This window comes from Mirounga angustirostris, unplaced genomic scaffold, assembly GCF_029215605.1.
Source record: "Mirounga angustirostris isolate CCGP_5_RB_7025 unplaced genomic scaffold, mMirAng1.0.hap1 SCAF_3, whole genome shotgun sequence".
Classification (NCBI taxonomy): Eukaryota; Metazoa; Chordata; class Mammalia; order Carnivora; family Phocidae; genus Mirounga; species Mirounga angustirostris.
Window position 1 is genome coordinate 109,991,748 of NW_026991711.1, and position 19,326 is coordinate 110,011,073.

At 38.3% G+C, this 19,326-nt stretch overlaps 1 protein-coding gene across 2 annotated transcripts in view; it reads left to right on the top strand.

Moving 5' to 3' along the window:
• The window catches only part of ARHGAP15 (Rho GTPase activating protein 15), a 600,173-nt gene that overhangs the window by 19,893 nt on the left and 560,954 nt on the right, over positions 1-19,326 (top strand). For both annotated transcript variants that reach the window (XM_045868934.1, XM_064586464.1), the window contains exon 2: positions 5,947-6,125. In XM_045868934.1, the coding sequence (XP_045724890.1) occupies positions 5,961-6,125 (165 nt within the window). In that variant the 5' untranslated portion in view covers positions 5,947-5,960. The remainder of the gene's footprint in view (positions 1-5,946; positions 6,126-19,326) is intronic.

Below are 19,326 nucleotides of genomic sequence, written 5' to 3' on the forward strand. Positions count from 1 at the left end.
CTCCGTGACAGTTCTCCTCACAACATCTTCAGTGGTGATCCATGTCAGGCAAGAGAGTCCTTCTATTTGGAGAAATAATATTAAGCACCTATAGGAATTTGAAAGTCAAGGAAGATTTTCTCTGTCGTCAGAACAAATAACCCCGCTAAATTCTAAGATGGTCATTAAACGCACCCATTTATAAGAAAGAAAAAAAAGGCTTATTCTGAAATGAAAATAAGGTATTCTTCATATTTTTAAAAATTCATATTATTCTCCAAGGATGGGCCTCAGAAGGCATGAAAAGCATTGCTTTTTTTTTTTTTTTTTCTTTTCTGCCCCAACTTATCATGCAGTAGCCATATTTCATTGGACCTTAGAAACACTGGCCAAAGTGAGTCACACACATTTTTTTTTAAATAAGAAATGGACTTGATCAAAGACATTTTCCAATTGATTTTGCTAGCCTGTGTACACTGACATTAACTAGTTTCTATATTTGTTTTCCATTTATATATCTAATAAATGTTTATTAAGTCTCTGTTGTTTTGTGAGGAAACACAGGAAGATTTATACACACTTAAATTGAAAGATGTACATGATACATACCTAATATGGCTGTACTATGATCATATGAACTCCCTAATCTCTGTTAGACTTCTTTGGGATTCTTGTTACCTTATTTTTCCATATATGGTTTCCAGTTGGCTTGGGGGTCTATGACTAAAGCAGGGATGTTTGGAGATGCGGGACGTGGGTTCCATCCTGGAGCTACTTTGAACAGGCTGTGGTGCTGTGGGGAGGACGCTGGGTCTAGCTGAGCTTCACTTTGCTCTGCTCTGAAGCATGGAGATGGTAGCATCGTGCCTCTTCAGTTTCGCCTCGCCCAAATAACTCTTCATGCACTTTTACTTTTAATGCTACTGATGGGGAAGAGATGTCAAAAATACACTTTCTAACTCAAAAGGGCAAGCTGCTGAACCTTAATGTAATTAACAGAGTGCAACAAATAATTGACAGAGCAGCTATGAAATTTATGATTAGATGAATCACCATATTCCCTCCTCTCTGGGTATCGGCTGTGGGAGCGGGAGAATCAGGCCCAGAATACCACTGAACCTCATCTGTTGAGTGGAGCCAGTTTGTGTGGCTCTTCAAAAGTGCATTCTCATCACAGTTTCCTGTTTTTAAAGCAGTATTGAAAGTGGAACTCATGCAATATCACAGGCTCCTTTTGCTCTTCGTTGGGTACAAATAAAATCAGGAAGTCTAGAGAAATGGTGAAGCCAGTTGTAAGTGATTTACATTTCAATTTCTCACTCAGGGAGATTTATTTGGAGAGTTTTCTGAAATCAATGGATATTTTAGACACATGCAAAATGAACTAATTCTTCAATATTTTCATTAGTCATTCACCACGGCTCTCTGTGCCTCCTGTAAGAATGTAAATGCTTAAGGCAACACTGTTTTCTCTAATAAATTTTGATAATAATGATGATTATGATAATCATAATGAGTAGATGATATGTTATAGGAAGAACCAGAGGAATACTGAATAAGCATCCAGATCATAGGAAACTTAATATAACTTATAGTTAACAAAATGTTTGAAGTAGAATATAAGTAAGCATAGAAAAATAATATTGATTTTACAATCTGCTCTATGAAATAGAGAAAGTTGAGGGTCAATGGGAGAAGAAAACAGGGGTGGAACAACAAAATGATTTCAAAGGCCTGTGAATGTTCCTGGAATAATACTACGGAAAGGCACAAATTGCGGGTCTTCATTGCCTTTCTGACCAGTGCATCGTGAAATTCATACATGTGTTCCTGCAAGTACCTCGAGGTTCTGAGATTCAGGTAAATGCTTCCCTGAGAGTTGAGGGGAAGTCTGACCAATCATTAATGCCACTATGTGAATTAATTTAAGTATTTCCCTCCCATCTACGTTTTAGTGATTGACCAAGAGGATGGATGTTTAAAGGAGATAGGTAAGGAAGAATGGATGGATTTCAGAAATGTTGACTCTGTAGATGAGGTGGGACCTAAGTGGGAGCTGCAGTGGGGGGCTTCGGCTAAAAATGAAAAGGATCATAGGGTGTCTGGTTGAGGAACAATAGAGTATTAGGATGAGGCAAGGAGAGAATGAGAAGTTGAAAGAGGGTGACGAGAAAGGGCTATAAGTGGAATCCAAGGCATCTTGAAAAATTTGGCCTTCTCCACTTTGTATGAGGCTCCTAACTGGACAGATGGATGAACTCTCAAGTGCAACAGTTAAAAGTTCCACAGCCATTAGTACAGCTATCATTTCAGCCCCTCAGATTTCCTTCCTCCTCTGTTCTCTCTCCTTCCTCTTGCACATCCCCGGGTCCTGTGGGTGGGGGGTGGGTGTCCTGCACACTACTGTCTTGCACTCATTTCATCTATACAACACATTTGTGTATTACGCCAAGGAAACCCGTCTTCCTTCATCGCTCCCTCAGGGTGTCTAGAATAACAGCCCCTTCCAGCCCTGGCTGGGTTAGAAGGAAGGGGCTCTCAGTCAGTCCCTCAGCCCCCCGAGAGGCTAGCAGATGACACTCACCCACACTGAGGTTAAATACCGTTTTCTTTATGAAAGCCATCATTTCTCTTTTCCTTGAGCTTTTTTTGGTACTATGTTTTTCCTTCATGGCACATTTCAATATCCACGTTATAATCTCACAGTTACTTGTGTACTTTTGCATTGCTGAGCCCTTTGTCTGAAATGTCTAACCTGTCCTGACTTAGCACCAACACCAACTGATCTTCCTTTGCAGACTTTCTCTCTCTCCACCTCCCAGTGCCACCTGAGTTTAATGCCATTGCTCCTCTCCCCAACTGGACCCAACTCTACTCTCATTTAATTATTGATTTGTTTCTCCATCACCTTCACTGACCTGTAAGGCACTTGATATTAAAAAAAAAAAAAAAAGAAAGAAAGAAAGAAAAAGAATCTCCAGCCTCTGATACAGTGCATGCCACTTAGGAGACTCTCCATAAATGTTGAATGGATCATTTATTTTCTGCTGGTGGAAGTCTTTAAGAGGAGGTTTTGTGCCATACTGTGTTCTTCTCAGAGCAATGCAGTTCTCTGCAAAGTTAGACACTGTCAAATATTTGTGAATATGAGAACAATTATGAAATAGTATCGGGTGAATGCCATTGTAGAACACAAAATACAAGGGAGGCTGAATAAAGAGAAAAACTAGAGCGCCTTGGGGTATCAACAAAATATGAAGATGGGGTCAGATGGGAAAGGAAGTAATGGCTAGAGGAGAGAAAGTGTGAGGAGAGAGAAATCACCTTAATACCACAGTAGAGGAGAAGTCAGCCTAACAAGAATGTCTGAAGAAGGAAGATTCTGAAACTTTTTTTCTGCAGCCTGTCCCTAAGAAAATAGGTGGAGAAGCCAGATGAGAGGCCTTTTAAGTAATCCAGACTTTTGACAGTAACTCATCACTAGGCAAATAACAGTTGATTGTAAAATCACTGAAAGAATGCAAATGTTGATTTGACATTGAAATTGGTGCAGACTCTGAGGAAGCAACATGTTCTAAAAATGGCACACGGCAAGGCTATGTAAATACAATGGCTTCATGCTCTTGGTCAGAGGATAGTGGCTTTAGCCTAAGTGATTTCCCCTCACCAACATTACAAACACACCATCTTTTGAGTTTGAAAGATCAAGGCTTACACACACTCGGAAGAGAACCCAGATTTCTCTAAAGGACTTCTTTGTTTAATCATAGATTCCCCTCAACCCCTACCCAAATTCCTTGGGATCAAGTGATACCAAAGCATTTACCTTGTTGGTTATCTGCCTAAAATTGTTGAGCTTTGTAAATCTGCAGTAATACTTCTTGAGCTCCCAGACTTTGAGTGCATCAGTAAAGTAAAAAGGATCCTACAGATCCCAGCAATCCCCTTGGCTGCCCCCCTCCCTAACAATTTTTTTTCCAATGATGAACCAGAGGTCTGTAGACTTGTAGAAGACCACAAAGGTGATCAGTACAGACAGTGCTGTCACTAAGAAGTCATCATGACCCCTTTTTATGCAACCAGTCTAATTACCACGAGTCCAAGGCCACTATTACAATGACAGTCCCTCAATTTTCGTTCCTTCACTTCCCCTAACTTTATTCATGAAAGCACACCCTGAAAAATCTCATTCTTTAATTTTTAACTTTTTAAAAATTTGAGAATAGTGATTTGACAAGATTGGACATTATACTGTGATCACCACAGGTATGGCTACCAACTGTCAACAAACAACTCTATTACAATATTATTGGTTATATTCATTTCCGGTGACTTTTATTCCTGTGACTTATTCATTCCATAACTGGAAGCCTGTATCCTCTACTCCCCTTCACCCATTTTGCCCATCTCCGCACCCTCATTCTCTCTGCCAACCATTTTTTCTCTGTATTTATAGGTCTGATTCTGCTTTTTGTTGTTTATCCATTTGTTTGTGTTTTGTTTTTTAGACTCCAGGTATGAGTAAGAACATATGGTATTTGTCTTTCTCAGTCTGACTGATTCCACTTAGCATAATACTCTCTAGGTTCATCCATGTTGTTGCAAATGTCATGATCTCAGCCTTTTGGGGCTGCATAATATTCTATTGCATATATATACCACATCTCCCTTATCTATTCATCTCTCAGTGGACACTTAAGTTGCTTCCATATCTTGGCTATTATAAATAATGCTGCAGTAAACATAGGGGTGCATATATCTTTTTTAATTTTCTTTCGATAAATACCCAGTAGTATAATCACTGGATCATACAGTATGGGAAAGGAATATGTATATTCTTTTCTACCAGTATATATGGCTTTTATTTTTAGTTTTTTGAGGAACCCCCATACTGTTTTCACAGTGGCTGCACCAGTTTGCATTCCTGCCAACAGTGCACAAGGGGTCTTTTTTCTCTATATACTCACCAACACGTATTACTTCTTGTGTTTTTGATTTCAAAATATACTACAAAGCTGTAGTAATCAAAACAGTATGATACTGGGACAAAAACAGACACATAGATCAGTAGAACAGGGTAGAAAGCCTAGAAATAAGCCCAAGATTATATGGTCAGCCAATCTATGACAAAGGAGGCAAGAATATACAATGGGGAAAGGACAGTTTCTTCAATAAAAGGTTCTGGGAAAACTGGACAGCTCCACATAAAAGAATAAAACTGGACCATTTTCTAACACTATACACAAAAATAAAAATAAATCAGACTTCTTCCATTAAAACAAATATCACTAAATAAATGGTTTTGATTTTCTTTTTCTTCATATACTTCATCAACATTATGTCCAACGAAAAGCTACTGAATCTAGTTCAGTTGGCAGATGGCAGCAGACAAAGGACCTTTACTTTCCCTCCTTGGGTATTGTGAGTGGGGGTCGGGGCTAAGGCTGAGCAGCAGGCAAAGAAGGCCAAGGCAACATATTTCATAGTCAGTGGGACCAGCTTAGTTTGTCCTAACTCCAGTTCTACTCACTGAAATATGCAGGTTTTTGGTCACCAAAAAAGGCTGTGGGTGGTAGCGTGTAGAGGTGGGGTGGGATGGGGTAGGTAAAAGTTCAGTGACGTTGTGAGTGCAAACAGCATGTAGCCTAAGGATGCTTAGTTGGCATTTCTACATAAGGAAGACTATCACATTGCCATTAGGAATTCCTTAATGGAATTAGGACCGACACGAGCATGGCTGTGCTGGCTATGAACTCTGAAGTCCTCTGGCATATATAGCGCTGTCCACATACAGAGGACCCAGTTGATAAAAACAACTACAAAGTAATTACCTTCTCTGCTATTCAGAGAGGCGGAGATTGTTTGTTTCATTTTTGTACCTTAGTGATAAATAGGAACCTGCACCCCACCAAGTTTTTCTTGGAAAAGATATATTTAGAATAACATAATGCTTTTATATGTTATCAGGATAACCCTATAATATGCAGAAATCTACGAATTCTGATACCTCTGTGGAAACACTGAATTCCACCCGTCAAGGCACCGGAGCTGTGCAAATGAGAATCAAAAATGCCAACAGCCACCACGACAGGCTGAGCCAAAGTAAATCCATGATCCTCACCGATGTTGGGAAGGTCATTGAACCCGTAAGTCAAATACCCTAAAACCCCCATGTTCCCAGATACAGAATTTTGTTAAAAAAAAAAAAAAAGAACTACTTAGCTTTGTTTTATTTGTTTTCCTAATGTGCATGAGAAAACTGTTTTTGTAATGCATTTTATCTTGCCTACTTATAGTCATAATAATATCCCCAGTTGTGAGAGTGGAGCTGGGCTTAATCCAGAGTGATAAAGTGGATTTGGAGCTAGCCTGAAGAGCACCTTTGACTCATTTTAAGGGCCTCCACTATCATGCTTCAGTGTTATAAAAATAATGAGGTTATGCTAGCATGTGGTGTTTGCACTTCCAAATACAGTACATCACTTTGAAAAGCCAGAGGCTAAAATTAGCTAAGAATGAACTGAGGGGGGGAAAACAAAATCTTTTAAAAAAATGTGAAAATCTCTTTCTTAAAATCTCCCAACAATATATGATATTGTAATTACGATTTGATTTGGAATAAGCTTAAATGGTATGGCGATGGAAGGTTTGGAGAGGAAGCCATTTTGTCTCGATAATGTGTCATTAGGAAGATCTGAAATAAAATAGTTAGAGATGAACTCTACTGCCAATTGCCTCCCTGCCCCTGCACGCATCGCAATCCTAAACACACTGATTGCGATGGGTCTCCTCTGGTTAATTTTCTTCCATAATGGTGGTAACTTGCAGCTGAGGCCATAGGATGTTACAAAATTATTTATGCAATGTTAGCCACTCTTTTGGACCCCAGATCTATTTTGTTTCTCACACTGAGAGCAAGAGCGGGAAATAGGTTAGCTGGGGACAGGCTGCGAGTCCCAGTCACTCTGCAGAAACATGTGAACTATTAATTGAGTGTTCTGTTAATATCATAGGGGCCCATGAAATATTCAGCTCCCTAACTGAGTTATTAAATGAGATAAACTTGCTGAGTAGCATGTTACCGATTATATTTATTCTCTGTTCTCACTCAAATTTCAAGTGTGCGGAATTCCATCTCAAGAGCTTGAGAAGTACATGGTTTTAATCATGCTTTCTTCAGGTATTATAGACAGATTTAGCATGAGGAAGTCAGTGATAACATGTCGGGAGTGGGAGATACATCCTGAGATAAGTTACCGGAGAGATGTGTTTTTCTTTATTCACTCTCTCATTTAAAAGTACTGTCTGCCGGGAGGCACAACCCTGGCAGCCTGACTTTGCTTTTAAACCAGCTAAAATGTTCCTCAACTATGAACTTGAGACAGTGGTTAGAGTAAATTATTGGAATCTCTATAATGTATTAGCAGTAAGAACTGTACCTTTGAAAAAGTTTAAAAGTTAAGTATATTTAATGATGCCTAACATATTTTATTGGCTGTGTTTAACAAAAGGCACTATGCCGCAGTTGTTTTTGACAAGCATGAAAACATCACAGCATGAGACTGCAAAAGGAATTATGGAGAGAAATTACAAGTGATCCATCTCTCAATGAATTATCCACCTCAATAGCCCGCAGAACTCAGCTACCAATTAACACCTACTTTATTACATGTTGGGATGTACTTAATAACTTTCATGTGTTTATGCACTATTACCTTGACTGATGCCTCTTGTACAATTAGGCATAATTGGCATATCAATATGCAAAAGTTAAAAGGATTAACCCTCTTAAAACTAATGAGCATTTCTGTATCCAGCTGCTAAATGAGACAAAATTAGCATTTTTCACTTTTGGGCAGGATTTTATCATGCAGTTTCTCATTGTTGATATTACCTTGTTACATAACTTTAGTTTGGGGGGTTATATGCTGGACTGCTAGAGAAGAGTTTTCCAAAGTTAAATTAGCTATAATTATCCCAGCTTTTGTTTCCGCATTCTTAGCCTGGGCAATATGTATTCCTCGATAAGGAACAAAAATAAAAGTTACTTTTGGTTATGTGTGCTCAGTGCATAATTATATAAAAGGGGTATTTTAGTGAGGATATGTCATTTCACTGAGAAAACTTGGCTCAGAGATACTGTATTGAAAGCTTGCCATGGCACTAATTTTCTTTCTGTCTTGGTTCTTTTCATCTCTTTTTTCCATGCACAATTTTCTGACTAGATACTGACAGAATGTAAAGTATTTTGGCATATTTATTCAAACAAGCCTGTTAAAGATATCTGCTCAAGCTAAACTAAGAACTTGATTTTTCAGAAGTTGGAGGTTGGGGTGAGGTCAAGGGGGGAGATCTTGAACTTAGGAGAGGTGGGAGGAGATGTATTCTAAAAATGTATGCATGTGTCACATGCAGCATGGTTTGTTGAAACAGAGACACTTACATTTAATCTGTACGGAAAAAAAATTAGGACTACTTAGAGACACACATATATATGTTTTGCATCATATTTAATATATATGGCACATATATACTACGTGTCCCCTGGCATAACTATCATGCAAATCTAATATGGACTTACTGGAGTATATAACATAAGAATCTGATATTACATTCGCAACGATTTAACTTATTACAGAAAATGATAAAAGGTTCTTGGGTCCAATCAATTGTATAATTTTGTCATTAATTCATAAAATTCTCTTTATTCTTGTGTTCAATTAAAAATATGTCTAACATGACTGTGAACTAGGAACACCATATAAAACTCTCCTGGATATGTCAGAAGAGCCTATATTCTTGGTATCCTAAACAGAGGAGCAGCATGAAATGCCAATATAAACATTTATTCGACCCTGTGCTATGCAAACACAGGTGAATTCCCTTATTATGTTAAAGTTTTCATTACCTAAGGGCTTCACGGAAGCATTTCCTTAAAACAGGTATTAATCCTCCATTAGTATTTCATTGGCTGTATGCATCGTTTTCTTTAAACACCAAATGATCATTTTTTATGTAGTTAATAAGATCAATGCCTTTTCAAAATTTGAAAAGGCCACTTTGCCACCTGGCCAATGTTGGAGAGGTGGGAAGTTTGGACACGGGAGGATGTGGTTAGCAGAAAATTGCCTCTCCTTGTAAGAGAGATCTGGAGACCTCCATTTGGTGGGGAAGGAACGCTCTTTGGTCTCAGTGATTTGTTGTCTCATCCTGAGCACCGGAGTGAGACCTCTTAAAGGTGGACTGCTTATTTGCCCGAATGTGCGAAACCCAAAAGCAGACAGCTTGGTGAGCGTAAATGGGGGGCAGGTGAAGTGTGTCTCTTTAAGGGCCGAAAGGCTAACGTGCAGTCCAGCAAATAGCTATTGCAAAAGGTTTAATGCGGCTTTGATGTTATTTGTAAGAGGGAAGCTCCAGCCTACTAGACAGTTTAGAATAGATATTAATGAAGAGTTTAAATAGCCCAAATCAGGGAAATTGCAGACCTAGGATTTGCAGACAGGAGCAGTTTTGGCATTTAATGCTGGTGTCTTAAGCAGCCACGTGTATGAATATGCACCATTTCCATCTTGTAAACTCCACAGAAGTGCAATACTTTATTCATGGCCCTCATGGACAGGGAAATATCTTTTTATTACCGTTAGGATAAGGACTTAGGTCGAGCCATTCCTAAATGCTAACGTACATGACTCCTGCTTCCATTAACAGACTGTGCATGTTCATTTTTCTTTTTTAATATATTATAAAGAAAAAGAGGAAACAATTTTCTTTTGTTTCTTACTTCTGTGATTATAGGATACTTGCCAAAGTTGTGGCTAGCCAAAAAGGCAGACATAAAAATTGCTACTAAAAATATAAGCCTTCTGTTTAGCAGAGTTTTTGAGAAATATTATGAGACTGTAGGACTTGTCCATGTTTACTTCAAATCAAGCTTATAGTTAGGTTTGAGGCTTTGTTTGTATAAATTGTCCTGAAGTGGATCCTGATATTTAATTAAAATGACACTAAATCACATTGAATTGATAAGACTTGGCATCTCAAACAAAGGTAATTGCCCGTATTGGTTTTCTGCAAAAATAGCGCTGCTTGGAAAATGTGCAGCCAACACAGACTGTCAACTCCATTTATAGATCAATATGTGAAAACCATTGATCAGGCAGGCATGTATAACAGTAACACTTTGCATTTATTTGTTGTTTTTATACCACATTAAGGCTTACAGGATTATAGGCTTCCTAAATATTTTGACTTCCTCATAAATATATGATCTGTTGCATGTTAATTAAATGAGAGTCTGCAGCCATTTCTAAAATTGTTTTTAGTTTGATGATTTCCTTTTATTGCTGTGGATCGTATGATCTGAAAATGGATTAGTTTCCTTCTGCATAAAGATTATTAAAGCTTATTTTAATGTGTCCTATTTGGTGTAAGATGTGGCTGCCTTTTTGCTTTGAAAAATATAGATACAGACAATTATTTTCTCTTAGCGAGGGGCTGATCTTTTTTTATTAACTGAGCATTCTCAGTGCTCAGGGTAGAATTATTTCCTGACATATTTTGCACACTCCGTAGATAACGGGTCTTCTTGATTTCTCCTGATAGAATGTTTTTCTTTTTTTCCTTTTCTTCTTATCTAGCTCTGTAGTAGAGGCATCTGATCAAACATTATGTAGAAAATAAACTGATCATCTCAATTAAATTCTAGCCACACACAAATATAATTTGAATTCTATTTTTCTCATTCGAGAACAAGCCTATGAACTGTTCTTATACACTGCCTTCTGCAGTTAAATCTTTCTTATCTCATCAACGTAAGGACAGTGTTTTGTTCCTAATCTTTATTGGACTATTGTGGATGACATTTGTAAGCCATTTTGGTTTATAAGGGAAGGCTAGAGGATAGTGGAGTGAGAGTCTCCATAGATCCCAGCCTCAGATACGACTACGCACTAATGTGTCTTCCACTGCAATTTTCTTTGCCACTGAGAGGTCAGTTTTGCTGAGAAATCTTTTTATATCCTCTATATACATTAGGAGTGCTGCTTTCAAGACAGTACTTGGCTTTATATACAATATTAAAGCAGTAATAAAAGAAACCGGATTTCAGAAAGAGAAAAACATACTCATGAAATCCCAGGGTTACCCAAGGTAACCAGTGTGCAGCATGGCAGGCTCACTCAAAAGTTTGTTAGCTAGAATTTTGACTTTTACATGATATGCGCTGGTGGGGGTGGGGAATCAAGAACCACCGAGATTTCTCTCCTTGTCCTTGCTCTCCCACGTCAGCTCATGCAGTGAAATGTTTAATTCTCGTTCACCAGGCACAAATGGGAAAGTTTACGATGACAGTGAAGAGTCTGTGCTTCAGAGAGGGAGCAGAAGCTCTCGAATTCACGTTCGTGGCTGCATCGTTTTCATTTTAACTTGAGCATAGCCAAATTTGTTTATAATCTCCTACTGATTGAACATGGCGCTGAATGTACATGAGATACATTTTTTTTTTAAAGTCAGTCCTCCGATTACTAATTTGAATCCAAAACTCTAACCTTGTTAGCATCTGGACTTATTTCCATAATAACAACCCCTTCAGAACCTACAAAGTAATGAATAATTGACAACAAATGAAATGTTTTGATAGTTGTCGGCACAAAGCATGTTTAATGTTTTGTGTTGCTTCCTAGCTAATTATGTAGATGACACATTTGTCAGACCTTGACTGCCATTAGAAACGTGTTTCCAGAGGGGAGAAAAACAGGCTATTCATAGAGTAATTAACTAGAATGCTCAATGACCTGTGAGAGATTCAAATCGCTGCCAGTTCAGACATTGTTTTGTTACAGAAGCAGAGGGGTAATTAAAATTCCAAATTACAGTCCTATGATGGAGCATTTGTTTGTTGACAGTATACTCTTACTCTAGTTTGTTAATTCTTTTTTAAATTGCTTCTAATCCATTTTATAGCTTTAGGAGTTCCGTCTTTGAATTTACTGACAACTAATAGTATGGTAAATTGTACTTCAATGGAGTACTGCAGAGCACAAGGTGGGTGGGATAAAGCAGCTCCATCCCTGAACTGACAGATCAGGTGCTGTGGGTAGGAAGGCCACTAACGTGGAACGTCTTGTTAAATGCTGTGCTTCCGGTTCTCTGTTAGGGGACGTGTCCTAGCAGAAAATACAGAGATAAAAGAAAAGCAATGATGAACATCTCCAGAGGAGAAAGGAACCTAATCTCTCAACGAGAAATGATCGATTGAGGGATTCTGCTCCCACGGAAGAGAGAGGAGTTGGGGCTGAGGGTGACTCGGGGAAAGGTGTTGAGTGTAATGCAGGAGATGCAACAGTCTGTAGGAAAGCTCTCCTAGATCCCTCAAGAAGGAGGGTCTATTTTACAGCAGTGCCTCCCATCTCAGGTCAGTAACAAACCTCGGGATAATAGGTATCACCCGTGAAATTTTTCAAGGAATTAGTGGCACGGTTTACAAATCCAGAAGGCAAACATCGTCTAAAAAATTCAGCTCAAGTGAAATATTTACTTAGGTTTGCGGAAAGTGAGAATATAGTTTTATTAAAAAGATCTGACAGAAGTCACACGGTGTTTGATGCAGGCGAGCTGACAGAGGCACCCAGTGAGCGTTGATTATCCCGAAGTCACTGTCAGCTAGGATTGATTTTCACTTTCTCCGTTTATGTAACGGTTCCTGTAATACAGCTGACCCCGAATCACGTTACCTTGTCATTTCTCTGCATGGATCAAGAAGAGATGAGCTGAAAATAGCTAGACACTGACCTTGAACTTGCCAGAAAAGTGAGAAGTGACAGTGGGGTTTTTCTGTAGTTCATGTACAAAGATTAAGGCAAACTCTTCCTCTGTTGAGTTCACTGTAGTAGCACAAGGGGGCAGAGCAGTACTAGAGATTACAGGTAAAATAGCTTCGGCACCAGCATGGAAAGGCTCTGAAATACCAAGTTAGAGCCAGTGGTCTCATTTTCACATCTTAGTGTAGACATAAAGGAGAATTACTGATGAATCAAAATCTCGGGTCCCCTGATGTTCATAATCAGTAATCTGAAAGTGTACATTCTAATTAAAAAAAGGTTACCTAATACTCTGTGTGGCAGCAACTATGCTTTTCCACTCAATTATTTGCAGCACCTCTTATTTAATTCATATTATACTCTTCCCTTGTAAAATAACTTTGGAACCATAGTCAATATTATTAGGAGAGTTTTATGGCAAATTCCTAAGCTGATCGGTGTCGTTTTAAGTATAACTGCCTCACAAGATGGGAACAGTCTTTTTATACTTACCAAGTATCGAAATCCCAAGACTAACATCAGACAGGGCTATATGGTGATGCGCTCTCACAAAGAGGTAACATGCAAGCTGCGAAATTACGTTTGTCACATGATTTACATTTGTCGATGTTTTGTAATTTTCCCGTTTTAATATTTGCCCTGGTCTTCAAAAATGTCCTTTAATAGATCATCATTATAACCTTGGTTAATCGAAAACACCGTATGTTGAGCATTGCCCTTTGCTTGGGAGCACTTAGTTAAGCTAACTCATTGTTGTACTGATGCTGAATGTTTCTCATAAGTGGCACCCAAAGAACTTGCCAACTGCAGCAGAGAACTGAAGCAGGTTGAGAAACAGAAGAAGAGCAAACACTGACTTGATTATCCCCTAGGTTGTAAATGCCTTATATAATGGCAAAATAGCATCTTTGCATGTGTGATAGCACAATAACATTGTAAACCTCCACAGCAACAAGATCCATTCTTGCATATAGTGGATATTTTCTCTGTGTGTACATGTATACACATATATATATTGTACAAATACACATGTATAGTATATATATATATATATATACACACATTTCTATATCTCTATATATGCAGATGTAGATATACAGAGAGATGTATAAAATATTTATGTATTTAAGCTCACACACATATACATCTATTCTACATATATGCATATATAGTATATATATATATATATATATATACACACACACACGTCTCTGTATCCCTATAGATGTAGATATACAGAGGGATGTATAAAATATTTATATATTTAAGCTTATTTTTATATTCTAGGAAAAATAACCACATGCACACATTTATGAGCTGAAATATTAAACTGCTTCAAGACCCCTCTTCTGTAAATTTATCTCAGGACAAACTGACAATATGAAGACCTGGGAAATAAGTAGAATTCCAATATGTTTCAAGGATGGAATAAATAGGAGAACATTCTGTCGCTGAGAATGAGGTTGAAAATATTCAGAATACCTTTGTCATCACAGAAGTCTATAATATCTCGTTTTTGGCCTCATGTAGAGGAAAATAGCTTTGTGTTTCAAGCAAGTCCTCCAGCTTAGAAGATTTTGATGTGTGTGTGTGTGTGTGTGTGTGTGTGTGTGTGTGTGTAGGAGTTGGGAGGGGGGAAGGTATAGTGGATTCACAGTAATGACTCGGTGTGTCTAAAACTGACATCTCTGAAGGCAATCCTAAGGACCATTGCATTCGCTAAGAGTCCTTTGCTTTCCTGCCCCTCAGAGTATGCAGAAAACCTCTTGTGTGCCCTCTCTCAGGTGGTAGGATACCCATTCCTAAACGGTTGATTAGCTTCCGCTTCTGAGGTCAGGGCAGACATAAAGGTGTTGGCTGCTAAACACTTCCCCCAGAGTTGCTGGTCCCCCTCCCTTCACTGTGTAAGGCTTCTAATAAGGGACTCCAGTCCCTGATGTGTTCAGATTCGGTTTATTGTTACCATCTGTTTAATTACCCTCTCAGGTTTGTGTTGAGAGGCATGAAAGTATTTTATCCAGCCTTTGAATCCCTGTGTTCCTAAAGAGATGTGGGTAAAGTATGTGTCAGTTTTCAAAGAGCATATTAAAAACTGAGAAGCAGAACCATCTCCATCTCCAAACAATACCATATAAGGAAAATGTATTATGTTTTACATTAATGCATGTTGCAAGTAATTAGCAAATGTACAGTGATGTGGCACTCTCTCCTAGAAATGATGCCATCTTCTTTACATACAATCTCATATGCTTCTCCTTTGAGGTGATGGATTTCTATGATTCCCATTCACTTCCAGTGCACTGGCAGTAAGTTTATTGGGGGAAGATATTGGGGTTTGAGTTGTAATAGGATGTATGGTTGTCATCTGTCAAACCAGTTTAAGGACGGGCAAAAGTGAAAAAGAGAAATCGTGTACTCAAGAAACAAGAATAGAATCTTTGGGGAGAGGTGGAAAAAAAAAAACAGAGGAAAATCAGTTATTTTATAGTTTTTCCCCTTCCTCTCTTCATTATTATTATTATTGTTATTATTATTACTGCATTCCACATTTTTTTCTTCCTAGAGAAGCACCAGCTTGTTGTTTCTGGTGGCCACTGTAGTTATCATGATATGGTACATTTTCCACATGCAAATGCCTTTGATAACAAGAATTACACTGGGCTAAACTTCTCACCCCAATAATGTTTGCATTATTTTATATATCAGTATTTGGGTGAAATAAAAAAAAAACCATAAAATGAAACAAAACCAAATTCGAGTGTTTAAGTCTCAAGTTTTAGAGGTCTGGCTCTGAAAACCAAAAGGAAATAAATCAGGTGATTTTACTTCCTAAATCAAACAAGAAGCCAAATGGCTACTAATGTTTCATTTTATTTATCCTAACTTAGGAAGTGATTTCAATAACTGAACACTTCCCCCAAGATTCCAAGATAATATTAGATTGGGAATGTGTTTGAAAGCATTCAGAATTGGTAGTCTTGTTTTTGTGTGAATGCCCTTCCACAATACCAAAAACATAAACAACCAAAGTACCGTTTTCTTTCTATTCCTTCCTGAAGGAATCAGTGCTATTCTTGCCTCTTGATCTCGTATTATTTCTGTGGAAGAAGGGGAATAGTGATGACATTAACTTTCCTCCGTGGCTTTCAGTCACCTGACTTGTTTTCTTTCCCACAGGCTAGAAGGAAGCTGTAGTTTTAATATTTCCAATGAGAAGGGACATGTGTCTCCTTGCATTGAATTTTCTTAGATCATATCATGTAGCACAAAGTGACCCAATATAGGAGGACAGGAAAACAAAGTGACAGTTTTGTTTGCTCAAATATAAACACCATCATCAAAACGTGGGGGCAAATTCTGCAGGCTCACAGCCAGATTGCAGGAATTAAATAGCAAGAATGATATTCTGTACTTAAATAAAATGTGTTCGAGGCATAGTCTTTAACCAGCAGTGAAAAGATAATGAACAAATAAGCTTAGCTCAGGTTAGACAAACTGACTGCAACTATTACTGTTTTTAAAATCCACGATAAAGTGAATTGGCTGATACTTGATAATACATCACCCACTGTGGTCTTACCTATTGATCATAGCCTGACAGTGGGTAACCTTTCATGGCAACTTCCTCTTTTACCATGAATTATTGACAGTGTTAATGCCAATAACACATGATCAAATAGACGGGAAAGAAGTTTACATTCCTGGATGTGCTATCCTTAACCTCCCTGCTTTTCATATCACAGTTTAAAAAAGAAAAAGAAAAGAAAGAAAGAAGACATTTTCTTTCCTGTCTTGAAAACACTAATGAATTAACTTTTACTTTCACACAGATTATTGATGTGACATCCTTGTAATTCTCATTTACAATGCATTTTGGGGAATAAAGCTCAATATTTAAGGGAATATTGTAATGGTCATTTTTACCCCAGTGCCCTCTATCTCATATAACAAGAATCCTAGGGATGTTACTCGAATGGTGTGTCCTAAGGTCCCTGAATTAATAATTTCCTGCTCACAGAGTCGTCATCATTCCAACCCTGCCTTTGAAAGTCCCAAGTGGAAAGGGGGTAAGCGGGTCAACAACTTTCATTCATTTATTCATTCAGCAGTCCTTTCTTTTATTCATTCGATAGATATTTATTGGTATCTACTATATGTCAGCGACTGCTTTGCATGCTGGGGATACAAAACAGAAAGAGTCCCTGTCCTTTTGGAGGTTACATTCAAGTGAGTTAGAGTCCTTATCCTGGGTAGCCTCGGCTCAGCCCACTCACTTGCTCACTTTGTCTCCATAACACCTCCTCACCTTCAACGCTAGTATTAGTGTCATGTACCTTACATCTTGTCACAAAGATTGGATACAGTGTTTAAAACCGGGCCTGTGATGTAAGAGACCTTTATTGTCACTTCTGGTAGGTGTATTCCTGTGGATTGTAAATCTCAACTGAGATATCTTTTTTAATTTTGAATTTGTGGGACTCCCACCTGAGTCTAACCTACTTTACACTCTATTTTGCATACTTTTTGTGTGCATTTTTTTTTTAAGATTTTTATTTATTTATTTGAGAGAGAGAGAAAGAGCACAAACAGGGTTTAGGGGCAGAGGGAGAGCGAGAAGCAGGCTCCCTGCTGAGCGGGGAGCTCACCCCCGCTGGGCTTGATCTCAGGACCCTGGTGTCATGACCTGATGCTTAACCAGCTGAGCCACCCAGGCACCCCTCTATTTTGCATACTTTGGCCAATTTGCTGTGTCTTATCTCCTTTGACATACACAAGTTATTAAAGTACATTCTTTGGTAACAAGTCAAAATGCAAGTATTCTTATCTGGTTAAATAGAGAATATCTCTTTTATTCATCCTTTGTTCTTATTCCCCCTTCCATGTCTTTTTTTTTTTTTTTTAAGATTTTATTTATTTATTTGAGACAGAGAGAATGAGAGAGACAGAGAGCACACGAGAAGGGGGAGGGTCAGAGGGAGAAGCAGGCTCCCTGCTGAGCAGGGAGCCCGATGCGGGACTCGATCCGGGGACTCCAGGATCATGACCTGAGCCAAAGGCAGTCACTTAACCGACTGAGCCACCCAGGCGCCCCCCCCTTCCATGTCTTAATGAACTTTAATGATACACTTTTTATTGGAGTCAAAATAATAATTTTTATGAATAAAAACTAAAATGTTAGTAAGTTTACTTGACATCTATGATTGTTTATGCATTCAACATGAAAATCGAACACAGACCTAATTTAGGCTTTTATAGAGCTTTCAAAATGTTCACCAAGTTCTTTAAAAAAAAAATTTGTGATCTTTGCTGTTGAGCTCTTGCTGAGCATTGTCCTCCAACTAGCCATAATTTGTGGAATTTTGTGGGGTTATTCATGGAAGGGATGATCTAATTTACAAAGCTACCTAAGCAGTCCATCATTAGTGCTGTTCCTGTCTGTTTAAGAGGAACATTCCATTATAGCCTTAAAACACATTGCTGGACATGACACTACTACGTACTTGTACTAAAACAAAGGTTGATAACACAGACCATGAAACAAAGATTGGAGAACATAGGCTCAATTGAAATATGAATTATTTTGAGGCTTACTTTGTTCAGGAAAAAAAAAGAAAGAAAGAAAAACACCCTTTGAAGAATAATCACTTCAAACAGACAAACTAGGGGCAAATATAGTAACATCCAGGTAGTGCGATGAAATAATCAGTCAACCAGTTTATAGATTTAGCTCCCCCTAAGGCAAGGTGATTCTTAGATTTTCTGATTACTTGCTCATCCACAAAATAGGCTCTATTGAGACCTCACATTTCCTTATTTCTCCTATGTCTGCATAACTAGATAGCAGTCTTGCTATGAGAAGGGACAGGGAAACCAGGATTAAATTCTGGATGCGTCGAAGACAATGGTTTTGCACCTTTTGACTGTGAATCTGCGCTTCTCTCTGCTCATGCTGTCCTTTCTAAATCTGAGTTCCCCGGCTCCTGCTTAGCTGGAACCAGTCTTGGAAGATCCATGCTTTCCAAGTTCACCAACATGTCCCTAGAATTCTGATAGTTTCCTTTCACCTGTGTTTCAAGGACCTGTTTAAGGACAATATTGATTCCATATACACTATTTACACTCTAAGGGTAAGGATAATGAGTGTAAGGCAGGGGTTACAAACAAGCAGCTGACCAGGTTTTGCCCACAGGTAGTTTATTTTGTTTGGCTGGGATGATGTTTTTAAAATTTTGAACTTAAAAGCCTGTAGTTGGAGTTGTGTCTTCATTAATTTATGTTACCTGCTTGGCCCTGAATACCTGTTTGGCATTTCAGTTAGTAATTTGAAAGTTATTTCATTGATTGGCTTATTCAAGAGTGAGAACATACTGAGGCAAGTCAGAAGATGACAATTGTTAGTTATAAATTTGGAAATTCAGAAGATGACAATTGTTAGTCATACATTTGGAAATGTAGTCCCTACCACATTTCACTGACAGTGTAAAAACATTCTGTTATATAGCTAAATATGAATTTTCTTATTCAGATT